Source organism: Frieseomelitta varia, unplaced genomic scaffold (assembly GCF_011392965.1).
Source record: "Frieseomelitta varia isolate USP_RPSP 00005682 unplaced genomic scaffold, Fvar_1.2 scaffold_333, whole genome shotgun sequence".
Classification (NCBI taxonomy): domain Eukaryota; kingdom Metazoa; phylum Arthropoda; class Insecta; order Hymenoptera; family Apidae; genus Frieseomelitta; species Frieseomelitta varia.
The window spans coordinates 211,462-226,910 of record NW_025110072.1 but is presented as its reverse complement, the minus strand read 5'-3'; the positions used below and the strand labels follow the sequence as shown (position 1 = coordinate 226,910).

The window sequence follows — 15,449 nt, the reverse complement described above, 5'->3', positions numbered from 1 at the left end:
ATGGAATATAGATAATAGACGTGTACATAATAGGTTTGTAGATCGATAATGGGAATATGTGTGATTTATTTTTAAGATTATGTTAAAGGAAGATGATCCTAGTATTACAAACCTCGAAATCCATTGGAACTCAGAAACGTATTCTCCACATAGTGTACTCAATTATACCATTGATTCGAGATTCTCGAAATCCAAGTAATTAATTATTTCTATAACTAAAATACAAAAATATTATGATATTATTATACATAATAAAATGTGAATTCGTTTTTATCGAATTGAGTTTGTGTATAGATCGTTCATACACTGGGAAAAAGTAATTTGATTCTCTGAAAAAATTTAGAAAAAGACAAATAATGAAGAATTACGAAAAAAAGTATACCTACTAATATAATTATACTATAATTATATATATAATATAACTATAGCAATATAGTTATACCAGTATATTTACAATATAACTAATATTGCTAAAATTAAAAATAAAGAAATTATTAAAATTTCACTTCATGACAGAAAAAGACAAAAAGAAAAGATAAGCACGTTGGATTTCGAGAGTTTCAATTTTATGTTTCATGAGCTGGCAATGTTTCAAATTTAAATTTCGAAAATCTACAAATCAAGTTTCGACTCATAATGTATGTAGTAGTATGCATCATAAAAGCATTTCTTTCATTCGCCTCGTTCCCAAACTCACAAACTATAACCACACCATTCATTGTAACTAACTGAATTGTACAAACCTCATTTAGATGTGCCGTCTCCACCTACGGACGTTGATGTCACCGAGGTCTTCCAAGACTCCTGCGTGGTATCGTTCAAACCTTCAAAAGACGATGGTGGATCGCCAATCACGAAATACGTGGTCGAACGTCTCGATCTCAGCTTGAAGGCTCAATGGGACAACGTTGGCGAAGTTATGCCTGGCGAGAAATGCGTTTACAAAGTGAAAGATCTTATAGCGAAAAAAGAATACAAATTCCGTATCAGAGCTGTGAACAAACTTGGCTCCAGCGAGCCCGCGATGTTTGGAAAGCCAATACTCGCAAAAGATCCATGGGGTATGTATGAAATTATTGGTTTTAAAGTAAAATGAAGTCTACGAAACTACGAAATTTATGGAAAGTGTACGTCATAAGTTTTTGCATTGTTAATTAATGTATAACTTGGTGTATGTATAATCCCTGTGAATAGTTCTGTCTGAATGACCATCGTAGCAGTTCAACACAACTTCAATTTTGATGAAATTATATTCAGTTTATACAGTTTGCAATATAAAATTAATTAACATTTCTAGAAAAATGAAAATTTGTCAAAAACATAATTTCTTCGATGCTACAATTTTTCGAGATTAGGATTCTTGGAAATCGAAATTTTTTTAAAATCGAAACTTTTTGCAATTGAATTAAAATTTCTAGAAATTAAAATGCTTTGGAAATTAGAAAAGTTTGAAGTCTTCAGAAATTAAAATATTTTGAAACTTAAAATTTCTAGAAATTAAAATTAAAGATATTAAAAATTAAATTCAATCTTCGGCAATTGAATCGAAATTAAAATTTCTTTAAATTAAATATTTCACCTATGAAAATATTCTCGTGATAAGATTAAAGAACACATTCTCATTCTCGTTAACAGACGAGCCAGGCAAACCCACGAACGTGGAGGTAGTGGATTGGGACAAAGATCACGCCGACTTAAAATGGGTGAAACCAGAAAGTGATGGTGGAGCGCCAATTACGGGCTACATAATCGAATACAAAGAGAAATTCGGTAAAGAATGGGTGAAAGGCAAAGAAATCGAAGGCGACGTAACGGAAGCTACTATCGATGGTCTTAAAGAAGGCACCCAATACGAATTCAGAATCAGAGCTGTGAACAAAGCTGGACCTGGTGAACCGTCGGACGCTACGAAACCAATTATCGCCAAATGTCGATTCGTCAAACCGTATATCGAGGGTGATGGTTTGACTAATCTGGTCATAAAGAAAGGACAAGTGATCAAGTACGATATTAAATACGGTGGTGAACCCGAACCGGAAGTCCATTGGTTCCTTGGAGAAAAAGAACTTGTTCAGGACGCAGCTGAAAGAATTACTATTGATAAGTACGAGAGGAACACGGTGTTGACTGTTAGAAAAACGACTAGGCCAGATTCAGGCAAATACAAGCTGGTTTTGAGTAATAGCTCTGGAACTTGCGAGAGCATCGGCGACGTCGTTGTACTTGGTAAATTTTCGTTTTCTATCACTTTGCTCTGTTATGTTTTCCGATTTGTGGCTCTACTGCATATCAGACTGAAATATTTAAAAATTTTAGAATTTAGAATATTAGAGTATTAGAGATTTAATGATTCGGTTCTTTTCAGTAGATGAAACAATTGAAATTTTGGACCAATGAATTTTGATATATTGGAAATAAACTAAATATATGGGAAATTAGGTTCAATCAAATTTCAAAACGTCACATTATTATTAAATTATTGAAACAACTCTAAGGAACTTATAAAATACTAAATTTCGTTGTTAAACAAAATAATGAATTGTTAGAATTTTTATTATTTTTATTATTACAATTTTAAAAATTGATTTAATTTAATTACACTTATTATTTTTATTACTTTAATTATTATTATTCCAAATTCAGAATTCTGTTTTTTTAAATCATCGAGCTATTGACGAACCACTCTATACCACGAAAATGTTTTATAAATGACTTCTCCTTCTTCCTTTTTTTAGACAAACCATCGAAACCAACTGGTCCACTGAAGGTGGAAGAAGTCCGTTCAAACCACGTGAAGGTAAAGTGGCAAAAACCAGAAGACAATGGTGGTACAGACATTACCGGTTATGTTTTGGAAAAAATGGACATGGACACTGGACGATGGATTCCTGCCGGCGAAGTGGGACCAAACGAAGACACATTTACCTTTACTGGTTTAACTCCGAAGAAGAAATACAAATTCCGTGTGAAAGCTGTGAACAAGGAAGGTGAATCCGAGCCACTCGAAGTCGACGAGGCAATTCTTGCCAAGAATCCATATGGTAAATAGAATTATTAATAATTTGCAAAAGATCGTGAGCAATCATCTAATTAATATTTGCAACATTTTAATCAAATTCTTTAACCTTATTACTTTGATTCCTGTTAGACGAGCCTGGTAAACCTGGTAAACCAGAAATCTTCGATTATGATAACGTCAGCGTATCCTTGAAATGGACTAAACCTGAGAGTGATGGTGGTAGGCCAATCACTCATTATGTCGTCGAGATGAAAGACAAATTCGCGGTGGATTGGGTGGAGGTAACGAAAACTACTGATGACACTCCGGAAGCAAAGGTTGAGGGCTTGAAAGAGAAAATGGTTTATCAATTCCGAGTTCGTGCACACAACAAAGCAGGTCCAGGTCAACCTAGCGAACCTACGGACAACCATCTCTGCAAACACAAGAACCGTAAGTTTATTTCCAATGCTATAATTACAATGATTCGAAATATATTCCGCTACTTATCATGGAAGAATTTCTTATTGGTTCACTATATTGTTCCAATATTTAATGTAAAAGAACTTTGTATGTATGAAAGTATTCAAACATTTATCAGAAAAATTTTTATGTAGTACATATCGTTCTTTTGCGAAGAAAGTGGCTTCATTTTCGAGTTGTCACTATAAAAATGTTGCAGAAATAATTATTTATTAATTATAAAAATCTCATTCATTGATCTTTATAATTTGACCGGTATATATAATTTTAGTTAAACCAAGAATCGACAGAACCAACTTCAAATCCGTAATCATCAAGGCTGGACGTACGCATAAATGGTCTGTGGATATCATTGGAGAACCACCACCAGAAATTAAATGGGTTTGGAGAGATAATATACCTCTAACTACCACGGAACGCATTAAGATCGAAAATGTCGATTATCATACAGACTTTACTATCGTAAACACGACGCGAAAAGATACTGGAAAATATACTCTCAAGGTGGAGAACGTTAATGGAAGTGACGAGGAGACTGTCGAACTTACAGTTCTTGGTAAGTTTTAATTATTTCCAGAATTTAGTTACACAGATGATTACAAAATTCGATAGAAGGTCTAACGTAATTTTTACATATGTAACTAGATTTTATAAGAACAAGAATGAATATTTTTGTTATTCAGGCAAACCGGAAGCACCAAAGGGTCCATTGGAAGTAACAGACATCACAGCAACCTCGGCAAAGGTGAAGTGGGAGAAACCGGAAGACGACGGTGGCGTCCCGATCAAAGAATACGAGATCGAAAGATTGGACACGAAGACTGGCAAATGGGTGAGAGTGGGAAAAATTCCAGGCAATTCGCCGAACACAGAATTCGAAGTGACTGGATTAAATCCAGGCAGCGAATACAAATTCCGTGTTACCGCCATCAACGACGAGGGTGATTCCGAACCACTTGAGAGTGAACGTCCGATCATCGCTAGAAATCCATACGGTAAATACAATTGTTTGTTTGGATTGTAATATTAAAAATAATACCAGTTTTAATTGTTTCAAAATGAACGAAGCTTAATGAAATAACATTTCAAGAGATATAGATTATTTATAATTTTGTAATAACACATATAGGAAACATTACATGTACAGTAGGAAAAGTTATTGCACTTTTTAGAAATCTGTTTAAAAATTACTTTAAATCGTCCGCATTCATCTTATTGTTAGTTAAGATTAGAAGTTCGCTCGTTTCGAGCTAGTGAAATACTAATAAAATTCAAATCGATCGTCAAGTTTCTCACTTCAGTTTCTACTGATGATTCTCAGACTCAGCAACTAAACCTGGAACACCTGAGATAACCGATTACGACAATGAATCCGTAAGCTTGAAATGGACTCCCCCGTCTTCTGATGGTGGTGCACCAATTGAGAAATACATCATCGAGAAGAAAGATCGTTACAAGCCAGATTGGGAAAAAGCAATTGAAGTACCTGCAAGTCAATTGGAGGCTAAAGTGGGTGGCCTGAAGGAACGAGGAGAATACCAGTTCAGGATTATTGCTGTGAACAAAGCTGGACCATCTCCGCCATCAGATGCTTCGAAAATGCAAATATGCAAGCATAAAGCCTGTAAGTACCTATAATAATATACCCCTATTCTGCTGGATATTTTATTTTATGATAACTGCGGCATGTTTTTTTGATGATAAAACTTTTATTTATTATTATATTTTTATTTATTCATTGTTTACATTATTAAAATAGATAATATGTATTAAACTTCTATTTATTTAAATTTAATGAACTTAAAAAATACTTAAAACACCTAATAATGAACGTGTCAATTAAATCTTTGTTTTTCTTGTTATAGTGAAACCAAGAATCGATCGCACAAACTTGAAGCCTATCACCGTAAAAGCTGGCAAAGCGATCAAATACGACGTGGACGTACGCGGTGAACCTCCTCCAGAAATCACTTGGTATCACCGTAACCAAGAAGTTAAAACTGGCGAAAATATCGAAATTGTTAACGTCGATTACAATACAAAACTCAATATTACCGATAGTGTGCGCAAGAACACCGGAGTATGGAAGATAAAGGCTGTAAACGCACATGGTGAAGACGAAGCCGAGGTCGAAATTACAGTACTTTGTAAGTTCAATAATATTCAATCATTAATACGGTTAACATAGTTTTATGAAATATCTGTTACAGAAAAAAACAATGAAAATTAGTAAAAAATATTATACTAATATGTCCAAAATTATTAGGATTAGTTCTTCAAAAATGATCTATTTTTTTCTGCTAGTTTCAGCATTAATTCAAAGATTTGCTCAATATTTTTTCGTTATTATGTCTTCCCTGTAGAATTGTATGTTCCATTAATTTTCTGAAATTTGAAAAATTGAAAACATTTACATTAATAATTCACTACTATGACTCACAATAAATATTCTGATCATTATTAATCAGTAATAAAAAATTTTATTTAAATCTTAGAATAAAATTATATAATATATGATTAATTAAATATATAAATCTTAAAATTATTAAAACTTTATTAAATTAGTTTGAATTTATAATATTCAACAATAATTTATGTGACGTTTAATATATTTCATCATAAACTTAACAGCGTCTCCTGGAAAACCGAAGGGTCCTTTGAAAGTGTCCGATGTAACGAAGAGCGGTTGCAAATTGAAATGGGACAAGCCAGAAGACGACGGTGGAAAACCTTTGAGTGGATATGTAGTGGAGAAACTCGACAAATCCACCGGAAGATGGGTGCCGGTTGGACGTACCTCCCCTGGAGAGACCGAACTAGAAGTTAAAGGTCTCCAAGAAGGCCACGAGTATGAATTCAGAGTCAAAGCGGTTAATGAAGAAGGCGAATCCGAACCACTGATCACTGAAAGCACGACTGTTGCAAAGAATCCTTATGGTAAGATAACATTTTCTTTCCTCGCTTACCTTATAAAAGACGCAAAATATAAACTTATATTTGCAAACGTTTCTCCAATTTATATATCATTTCACGCATTTCTAACTGGACAATGAAATATGTAACATTCGAATAATTTTCAGACGTAGCCAGTAAGCCTGGTGTACCAGAGTTCGAAGATTGGGACGTGGATCGTGTCGATCTGAAATGGGAACCACCGAAAAATACGGGAGGTGCACCTATTACGGGTTATATAATCGAAATGAAAGAGAAACCATCAAGCCATTGGGTAGAAGCTGTTACAACCGAATCACCACAACCAAAAGGACGTGTCACGGGCTTGAAAAAAGGTTCTGTTTATCAATTCCGTGTACGTGCCGTTAACAAAGCCGGACCATCCGAACCGAGCGATTCAACGAAGCCTCATGTTGCTAAGGCAAGATACTGTGAGTATCTTTCAGTTACTTCTTATGTTAATATTATCACTAGTCTGCAGTCTAATTGTACAATTTTACATTCCTTTGAATTAATTAATATTTTATAATTGTTTTACCTGTTAAATATTATAAAAGGAGTATTATTCTTTGAATATTTTGTATATTTTCGTATATTAAGTATATTGTGTGTATTTTTACTTCTCTAGATTTTCCATAAATAGATAAAAATCTAGTTGTCATTAAACTGTAAACGTTCACGCAATGGACATTTAAATATCTACTCTAAAATCTCACTTATTTTATATTTTCAGTGAAACCACACATCAACCGCGAGAAACTACAAACGATCAAAGTAAGAACAGGTCAATCGGTGAAACTAGAAGTCGACATCGAAGGTGAACCACCACCAACAGTCAGTTGGATCTTCGGTGGTGCAGAGCTCCAAACTGGAGCCAACGTGAAGATCGATAATGAAGATTATCTAACAAAGATTCAGTTGACTCAAACTAGCCGAAAACTCAGTGGCAAATATACCATCAAAGCCGTAAATTCTTCTGGACAGGACGAAGCTGACGTTGAAATTATAATTCTCGATAAGCCTGGAAAACCAGAGGGACCTCTCGAAGTGACAGATGTTCACAAGGAGGGATGCAAATTAAAATGGAACAAGCCAAGGGACGACGGTGGTTTACCTTTGTCTGGTTACTTGGTCGAGAAAATGGATACAACGACAGGTCGATGGGTATCAGCTGGAATTGTCGATCCTGACAAAACAGAGCTAACTCTGACTGGCTTGGAACCTGGCAAGAGATACGAGTTCCGCGTGAAAGCTATGAACGAGGAAGGAGAATCAGATCCTCTGCAGACGGACGTTCCTATCCTCGCTAAGAATCCTTACGGTATGGTGAATTATTTTGGAAATTTGTACAAAATATTGAATTTGCGTATTGTTCCTTTTATTCTTTTGATATTGATGGATATTTAAATCGTGAACACACATGGTGGACAAAAGGAATTTAAAAGGCAAATGATGCAAGACAAGATGTAATTTTAATAAAATAGAATTATATTTGATATGAGCAATAATGTATAATATGATGAAAACTATTCAATCTTGTTTAAAATTAGATAATTAATTTGTTAATGAAACAAAATACATTATAACAATATTTAAACTTGTACTTTCAGACGTACCTGGTGCACCTGGTCTACCAGAGATCATCGACTGGGCCGAGAATATGGTGAAACTCAAATGGGAGCCACCACTTCGAGATGGTGGAGCATCTATCACAGGATATATAATTGAAATGAAAGATAAGTTTGGTACTACTTTTGTAAAGGCTGCAGAGATCGATAAACCGGTTTGTACGGGAACAGTGACTCGATTAGAAGAAGGAAATCAATATCAATTCAGAGTTCGAGCGGTGAATAAAGCCGGTCCTGGTGAACCTAGCGAAGCTACCAATCCTCACACTGCCAAAGCTCGTTGGTGTAAGTATCTTAATTTTAAATAGATTGAAACTTCTTAGATAAAAGTCAACGCATTGTGCCATCATTTTAAGGATATATAAATTTTATTTATTTTTTAATTGTACGTTTAATAATAATAATAAAAATTTATAAAAAAATCAATTAATAATTAATAAGTTAATTAAGCACTGATAAAAATTCTATTACTGTTTTATCCTGTTACAGTGAAACCATTCATCGATCGTACCAATTTGCAACAGATAACTGTGAAAGTTGGTCTTACCGTAACTTTGGATGTGAACATCATCGGTGAACCACCACCAAATGTGACTTGGTATTATAAGGAAAAAGAGCTTAAATCGGACGATACAATACGTATCGATAATATTGATTACAATACCAAATTCTTCATTTTGAAGACTAAGAGAGCTCATACCGGTACATACGTAATCAAAGCGAAGAATGAAGTTGGCGAGGATACTGCCGATGTCGAGATAATCGTCATTGGTAAACCAAGCAAACCAAAAGTACGTATTTTATTAAAATTATTTCTATGTTTCCTATATTAACATTAGCAAAGTAAATTGTGATCGAAAATAATAATTTAACTATAATGTATGTGTTTTGAAAAGTATTAAAATTACAAATATAAAAGTTTTATGTTTAAATATAAATATATGTGTAAATATAAAAGTTTTGTGTTTTGAAAAGTATTAAAATTACAAATATCTATTTGAAATGAATCACAATAATTTAATATATTAATAAACACACACACACACACACACACACAGAGTGTTAAAATTATCGTTGGGAAATGAGAAAAACTATATCTTATCTAAAGTCGGTTATAAAAGTATAGCTATTCGCAAACAGTGGATTAAAAAAATTAAGAAGAAATCATATTCTTTAAAAATTATGAAACTTGTAATCAATTAAGAAAATGAAAAAATTGAAACAATCTTACTTTACAGGGTCCTCTAGAAATCTCCGACGTGAACAAACACGGTTGCAAATTGAAATGGGAGAAACCCGATGATGACGGTGGTGTGCCAATCGAATACTACGAGATCGAAAAATTGGATCCTCTTACCGGGCAATGGATCCCTTGCGGGAAGTCCGTGGAGCCGGAAGCTACTATAACCGGGCTCCAGGAAGGCAAACCGTACAAATTCCGCGTAAAAGCGGTAAATCGCGAAGGTGAATCCGACGACTTGGAAGCGGATAAATCTATCATAGCTAAAAATCCATTCGACGAGCCAGGCAAACCTGGTCGTCCAGAACTTAAAAATTGGGATAAAGACTTCGTTGATCTCGAATGGACGCCACCAAAGGACGACGGTGGTGCTCCAATTGAGAAATACATCGTGCAGATGAGAGACAAAGAAGGACGGCAATGGATAGACGTCGCTAAGGTTCTTGGAGATCGTACTGTTGCCAAGGTCACCGATGGCATCGAAGAAGGTCACGAATATGAGTTCAGAGTGGTTGCTGTTAATAGAGCAGGTCCTGGTGAACCCAGCGACACGTCGAAGAGTGTTGTGGCCAAACCGCGATTCTGTAAGTAAATAAGTTATATATGAAATATTCTAAAGTAAAATTAGTTAGGTCTAAGAAAAAATTTTGTAGAGCTAATTAACAATTATAAACTTATAATAACTTAAAATATAATTAATGATTATTAATCATTTTGATCAAATTATGTTTCCATTGGTTTTCAAGCGTTTTAATCAATGCATATATTTCTTTTGTATGTTGAGTTTTCTATTTTCCTATTGTGACTTGATGCTAATAAATTCTTTTTCTTCTTTACTATAAAGTGGCACCAATGATCGATCGCAAGAATCTACAGAAGAAAGTTATGCGAATGGGACAATTATTACGAATCGAAGCAAATATACAAGGTGAACCACCACCACTCGTTACTTGGAAACTCAAGGATGCCGTGCTTAAGAGCATGGATCGTCTCAAGATTGAAAATGAAGACTATCACACCACTTTTATTATAAGCAAACTGCAAAGATCAGATGGTGGTACTTACACTGTTATTGCCAAGAATGACAGCGGTACCGATCAAGTTGACGTTGAGATCCATGTATGTTAAAATTTTTACGTTACTTAATTTATTATCACTGTGTCGTTTCGAAAAGTTCTGCAGTTGTTATAAGTTGTTATAAATGTAATTTTTATAAACACAAGGATTTCATTCGCTCATTAAATATTATAACGAATATTTATAAAAGAAGAAGAACAAACGATAAATTATTATTTGCTCTAGGTATTGAGCAAACCTGGCAAACCAAAAGGACCACTCGATGTGTCAAACGTGACAGCAGAGGGATGTAAATTGAAATGGGAGAAACCGGACGACGATGGTGGCGAGCCAGTCGATCATTATGTCATTGAGAGGATGGACGTTGATACCGGAAGATGGGTACCTTGCGCCACGAGCAAAACTCCAGAGGCAGATATCACTGGCCTCAACGAAGGCAAGGATTATATGTTCCGGGTGAAAGCTGTCAATTCCGAAGGTGAATCCGAACCATTGGAGACACTGATTCCAACCACTGCCAAGAATCCTTATAGTAAGTAGATGCATATTATTTTAATTTGTGTTAAAAAAATCCTCACTCTTCTAAATAAATACATACTATCAAAACTAAAATTAGTATAGTGGTTAAGAACCACTACAAACAACATTTTTACTTTCTCTGACAATTTCCACAATTTTTCTATTTTATCATAGCCGAGCCAGACGCTCCAGGCAAGCCAGATCTGAAAGACTGGTCCAAGCAGCACGTCGATCTAAAATGGAAAGCGCCGAAGAAAGACGGTGGAGCGCCGATCGAGAAGTACATAATCGAAAAGAAAGATCAGTACGGAAAATGGCAGAAAGCTGCCGAAGTTCCTGGAGACAAAACAGAAGGCAGAGTCGAAGGCCTCATCGAAGGTCAGAAATATCAATTCCGTGTGAAAGCCGTGAACAAAGGTGGTCAGAGCAAACCCAGCGAACCAAGCGACAATCTAGTCGCCAAGGATCGTTACGCAGCACCAAAGATCGATCGTACAAACTTGAAGGACCTAACAATCAAAGCTGGCACTCACATTCGATTAGACGTGAAAGTTACAGGTGAACCACCTCCAACGAAGACGTGGTATCTTAACAAAGTCAAACAAGAACCTGGTGGCGTGTTGAATGTCGAGGTAGAAGATTACAGAACCAAATATTTGATATCGTCAGCTAGCAGATCTCATTCTGGCACGTTAACGTTGAAAGCAGAGAATAGCTCTGGAAAAGACGAAGCCTCGATAGAAATTATAGTCTTGGATAAGCCTGGAAAACCAGAGGGTCCTCTAAAAGTGTCTGACGTGCATAAAGAAGGATGCACGCTGAAATGGAATCCACCTTTGGATGATGGTGGTACACCGTTGGATCATTATGTAGTTGAGAAAATGGATACTGAAACAGGAAGGTGGATACCAGTGGGACGTACGAAAGAGCCTACTATGGTGGTGGAGAATTTGACACCTGGTCAGGAATACAAGTTCCGAGTTTCTGCTGTGAACTCTGAAGGCGAGTCGGAACCTCTGGAAACTGACCATGGAATCGTTGCCAAGAATCCATTTGGTTAGTATTTAAATTTTTATTGATTTATAATATTGTATTAATTAATCGCTTAATGTTAAATTTATGTATTTTCACTTATATGCTCCCAATTAATTATTTATATAGTTCCATATATAGTCCATTTATGTATATCTATATATTTATTTATATTTTTCAATTTATATATTCATTTACATATTTCCATGTATAAAATGAAAAGTATGTTATATAGCTAAACATATAAATTACATTTAACATTCAATTTATTATTTATTTTAATGTCAGTGTTCTTTTTTGATATGCATTTAAATTTTTATTTCAGGAATAGAAAAATACTTCTCATTGTCACGAAGTTTGAATTGTTTCAAATATTATTCGTGTATCATAATATTCTGAAAATTTTGAAAGAAGAAAAACAAAAGATAATATTCTATGTTCATTTTACAGACGAACCTGGTCCTCCTGGTCGACCAGAGGCAGCCGATTGGGACAAGGATCACATAGACCTAAGATGGACTCCACCCTTAAACGATGGTGGATCTCCAATCACTGGGTACATAATTGAGAAACGCGAGAAAGACAGTCCACGATGGATAAAGGCTTGTGAAACCGGACCTGAGTGCAAAGGACGCGTCGATAATCTCGACGAAGGTGTCGAGTACGAGTTCCGTGTGAAAGCAGTTAACATTGCTGGACCTGGTGAACCATCCGAAACCAGCAAACCGATTACAGCGAAAAGTCGACGACGTAAGAGACATTTTTCTGTATTTATACATTGTCTTCATCAATTAGGTAACATACAAACCACACTGATAATTCCACATGAAAACTATATTAAAAGAAAAATCGTCAATGTATAATACACTCTGTATGATAGTCTTCATTTACAGTTTTTTTTTTTTAACGTCGCTACTAATTCTTTTTTTAACAGTTGCACCTAAGATCGACAGGAAGAACTTGCGCGACATCACGGTACGCGAGAACGAAGCGTTCCACTTTGATGTCAAAATCATCGGAGAACCACCACCAGATGTTACATGGCTTCTTAATAACAAGAGTATTCAACAAACAACGTTCCGTAGGATACAGAACGTTCCATATAATAGCAAGTTCTTTAATGACAAACCCGAACGAAAGGACACTGGTATTTATAAAATCACGGCTATCAATCAGTATGGATCTGACACAGCAGAAGTGGAAGTCACAGTTGTCTGTAAGTATTCATTCATTTTATTGTTTAAAATAATTTATTGTCTATTTATTGTTTAGTCAAATGTTTCATTATTACTTATCAAATAACAATACGAGTAATTGTTTTTTCCATTTAATTTTATACGAGTAAATTATAAATTATTATAATATATACATAGTAGTTTTTATTATTAAGTTTGTGGAAAAAATTAGTTGTAAAAGACAAAGTGATTTATTTTGCAAAATAAAAATCACAAAATTATAAGATCCTTATTATGTTTAATTAAAATTTTGTCATTTTGAGGATTGATAGATCTCTACATAATTTGGCTCAGTTATAATATTTAAAAACTCCAATTTTATCCAAAATAATATAAATTTTAAACACTCAATACATTTATTCCAATAATTCTTTCGCAGCTAAACCTGGAAAACCCGAAGGACCACTCGAAGTATCCGATATTCACGCAGAAGGATGCACCCTCAAATGGAAGAAACCAAAGGACGACGGTGGAGAACCGATCGATGGATACCTCGTGGAGAAATTTGATCCAGATACTGGTGTTTGGTTACCAGTTGGTAAGACGACAGGACCGGAAATGAAGGTAGAAGGACTGACACCTGGACACGAGTACAAGTTCAGAGTAAAGGCGCTTAACAAAGAAGGAGAATCGGAACCATTGGAGACATTCAGCTCCATCGTGGCCAAAGATCCATTCAGTAAGTGCAAGTATTAGATTTTAATAATTTTATCCAATTAATAAATTTACATATGACATATCCATAGGATATCTAATATCTTAATGATAATGATTTAATAAATTTTAGATACATATTTTCATAATATTTTAGAATTACAGTTGTATTCATCATAAGTATGCCGGCAGTAGTATAAGTCAAGCATTCAACAATTTAGATTCACTCACATATTTCATTCTTTTTAAATTCTTTAGATTCATAGCAAATTATTCTCCATTTATAATTTTTATTAATGTAATAGTATTTTATTCTCTATTATGATATATCTTCATAATTTAGAAAGGTGTAACGAACATTTTATAATAACAAAAGAACTATATAATTATAGAATAGAACGTCAGCTTCTACAATATATCAGCATATTCCGACAAAACAATTTTATTATATTAAAATTTTATCAAACAAATTCTTTCAGCCGTACCAAGTCCTCCTGGTGCACCAGAACCAGTTGATTGGACCGCCAACCAGGTTGAGCTTACTTGGAAAGAACCAGTCAGCGATGGTGGATCACCTATCACCGGATACATCATCGAGAAGAAAGACAAATACAGCACAATGTGGGAAAAGGCTTTGGAAATCGAAGTACCAACCACGAAAGGTCTTGTTCATGGACTCATCGAGGGCAACGACTACCTGTTCCGCGTGATAGCTGTGAACAAAGCTGGACAATCAGAGCCTAGCGATACCAGCAAAACATTCACCGCCAAACCACGTTATCGTAAGTATATTCTGTTATTAATTCCAGTCTATTAATGATTTAATCAAGCCGAAACGAATTTATGTTTCAATGATCATGGCGTCCGTCCAATTTATTTAACACCGCGTTCTATCCCTGAAGACAAAAGAAGCAGCACCCTCGTTGCAAACTACTAATGCCATACATAGCTCATGGATAGATATCGTTAACGATATCACACCCAACACTTTATAAATACCAATTTTTGGCACTTGATCCAACACTAGCTTACATAAATTTCACTTCGACAGTGGCACCCAAGATCGATCGGCGCAATCTCCGTGATGTTACACTGTCGGCTGGTTCGCTATTGAGATTCGACGCTAATGTGATCGGCGAACCACCACCGCACATCGACTGGCGTTACGGCGCTATTCCTCTGCATTCCGACAGAAAGGTGCAGATCGACAATTCCGATTACAGCACGAAATTCAGCATACGTCCGGTGTCACGGGACGACAGCGGTGATTATACTGTCACGGCCATTAATTCTTCTGGAAGAGATTCTGTCACCGTACAAGTCACGGTTACCGACAAGCCAATGCCACCTGAAGGTCCGCTTCAGGTATCGGACGTGCACAAAGAAGGATGCAAGCTGAAATGGAAAAGACCGAAGGACGATGGCGGTACGCCTATCGAATATTACCAAGTGGACAAAATGGACCCGGAGACTGGATGCTGGGTACCTTGCGGACGATCTACCGAACCTGGTAAGTTCTGTGATACAACTATCCATAATAATAATAATAATAATAATAATAATAATAATAATAATAATAATATATATATATAAACAAGCTATAGAAAGAGAAATTTCTTTTCTAAATTATT

The 15,449-nt window shown here is 35.3% G+C and overlaps 1 protein-coding gene across 2 annotated transcripts in view; it reads left to right on the top strand.

Moving 5' to 3' along the window:
- Positions 1–15,449, top strand: part of LOC122530242 (twitchin) — a 51,903-nt gene that overhangs the window by 10,018 nt on the left and 26,436 nt on the right. For both annotated transcript variants that reach the window (XM_043657041.1, XM_043657042.1), the window contains 22 exons: positions 753–1,061; positions 1,636–2,226; positions 2,736–3,041; positions 3,149–3,451; positions 3,753–4,037; positions 4,165–4,476; positions 4,803–5,105; positions 5,347–5,628; positions 6,113–6,418; positions 6,562–6,864; positions 7,167–7,754; positions 8,044–8,346; positions 8,551–8,852; positions 9,300–9,885; positions 10,146–10,420; positions 10,604–10,910; positions 11,072–11,953; positions 12,380–12,679; positions 12,864–13,145; positions 13,544–13,843; positions 14,298–14,600; positions 14,870–15,328. In XM_043657041.1, the coding sequence (XP_043512976.1) occupies positions 753–1,061; positions 1,636–2,226; positions 2,736–3,041; positions 3,149–3,451; positions 3,753–4,037; positions 4,165–4,476; positions 4,803–5,105; positions 5,347–5,628; positions 6,113–6,418; positions 6,562–6,864; positions 7,167–7,754; positions 8,044–8,346; positions 8,551–8,852; positions 9,300–9,885; positions 10,146–10,420; positions 10,604–10,910; positions 11,072–11,953; positions 12,380–12,679; positions 12,864–13,145; positions 13,544–13,843; positions 14,298–14,600; positions 14,870–15,328 (8,187 nt within the window). The remainder of the gene's footprint in view (positions 1–752; positions 1,062–1,635; positions 2,227–2,735; positions 3,042–3,148; positions 3,452–3,752; positions 4,038–4,164; positions 4,477–4,802; positions 5,106–5,346; positions 5,629–6,112; positions 6,419–6,561; positions 6,865–7,166; positions 7,755–8,043; positions 8,347–8,550; positions 8,853–9,299; positions 9,886–10,145; positions 10,421–10,603; positions 10,911–11,071; positions 11,954–12,379; positions 12,680–12,863; positions 13,146–13,543; positions 13,844–14,297; positions 14,601–14,869; positions 15,329–15,449) is intronic.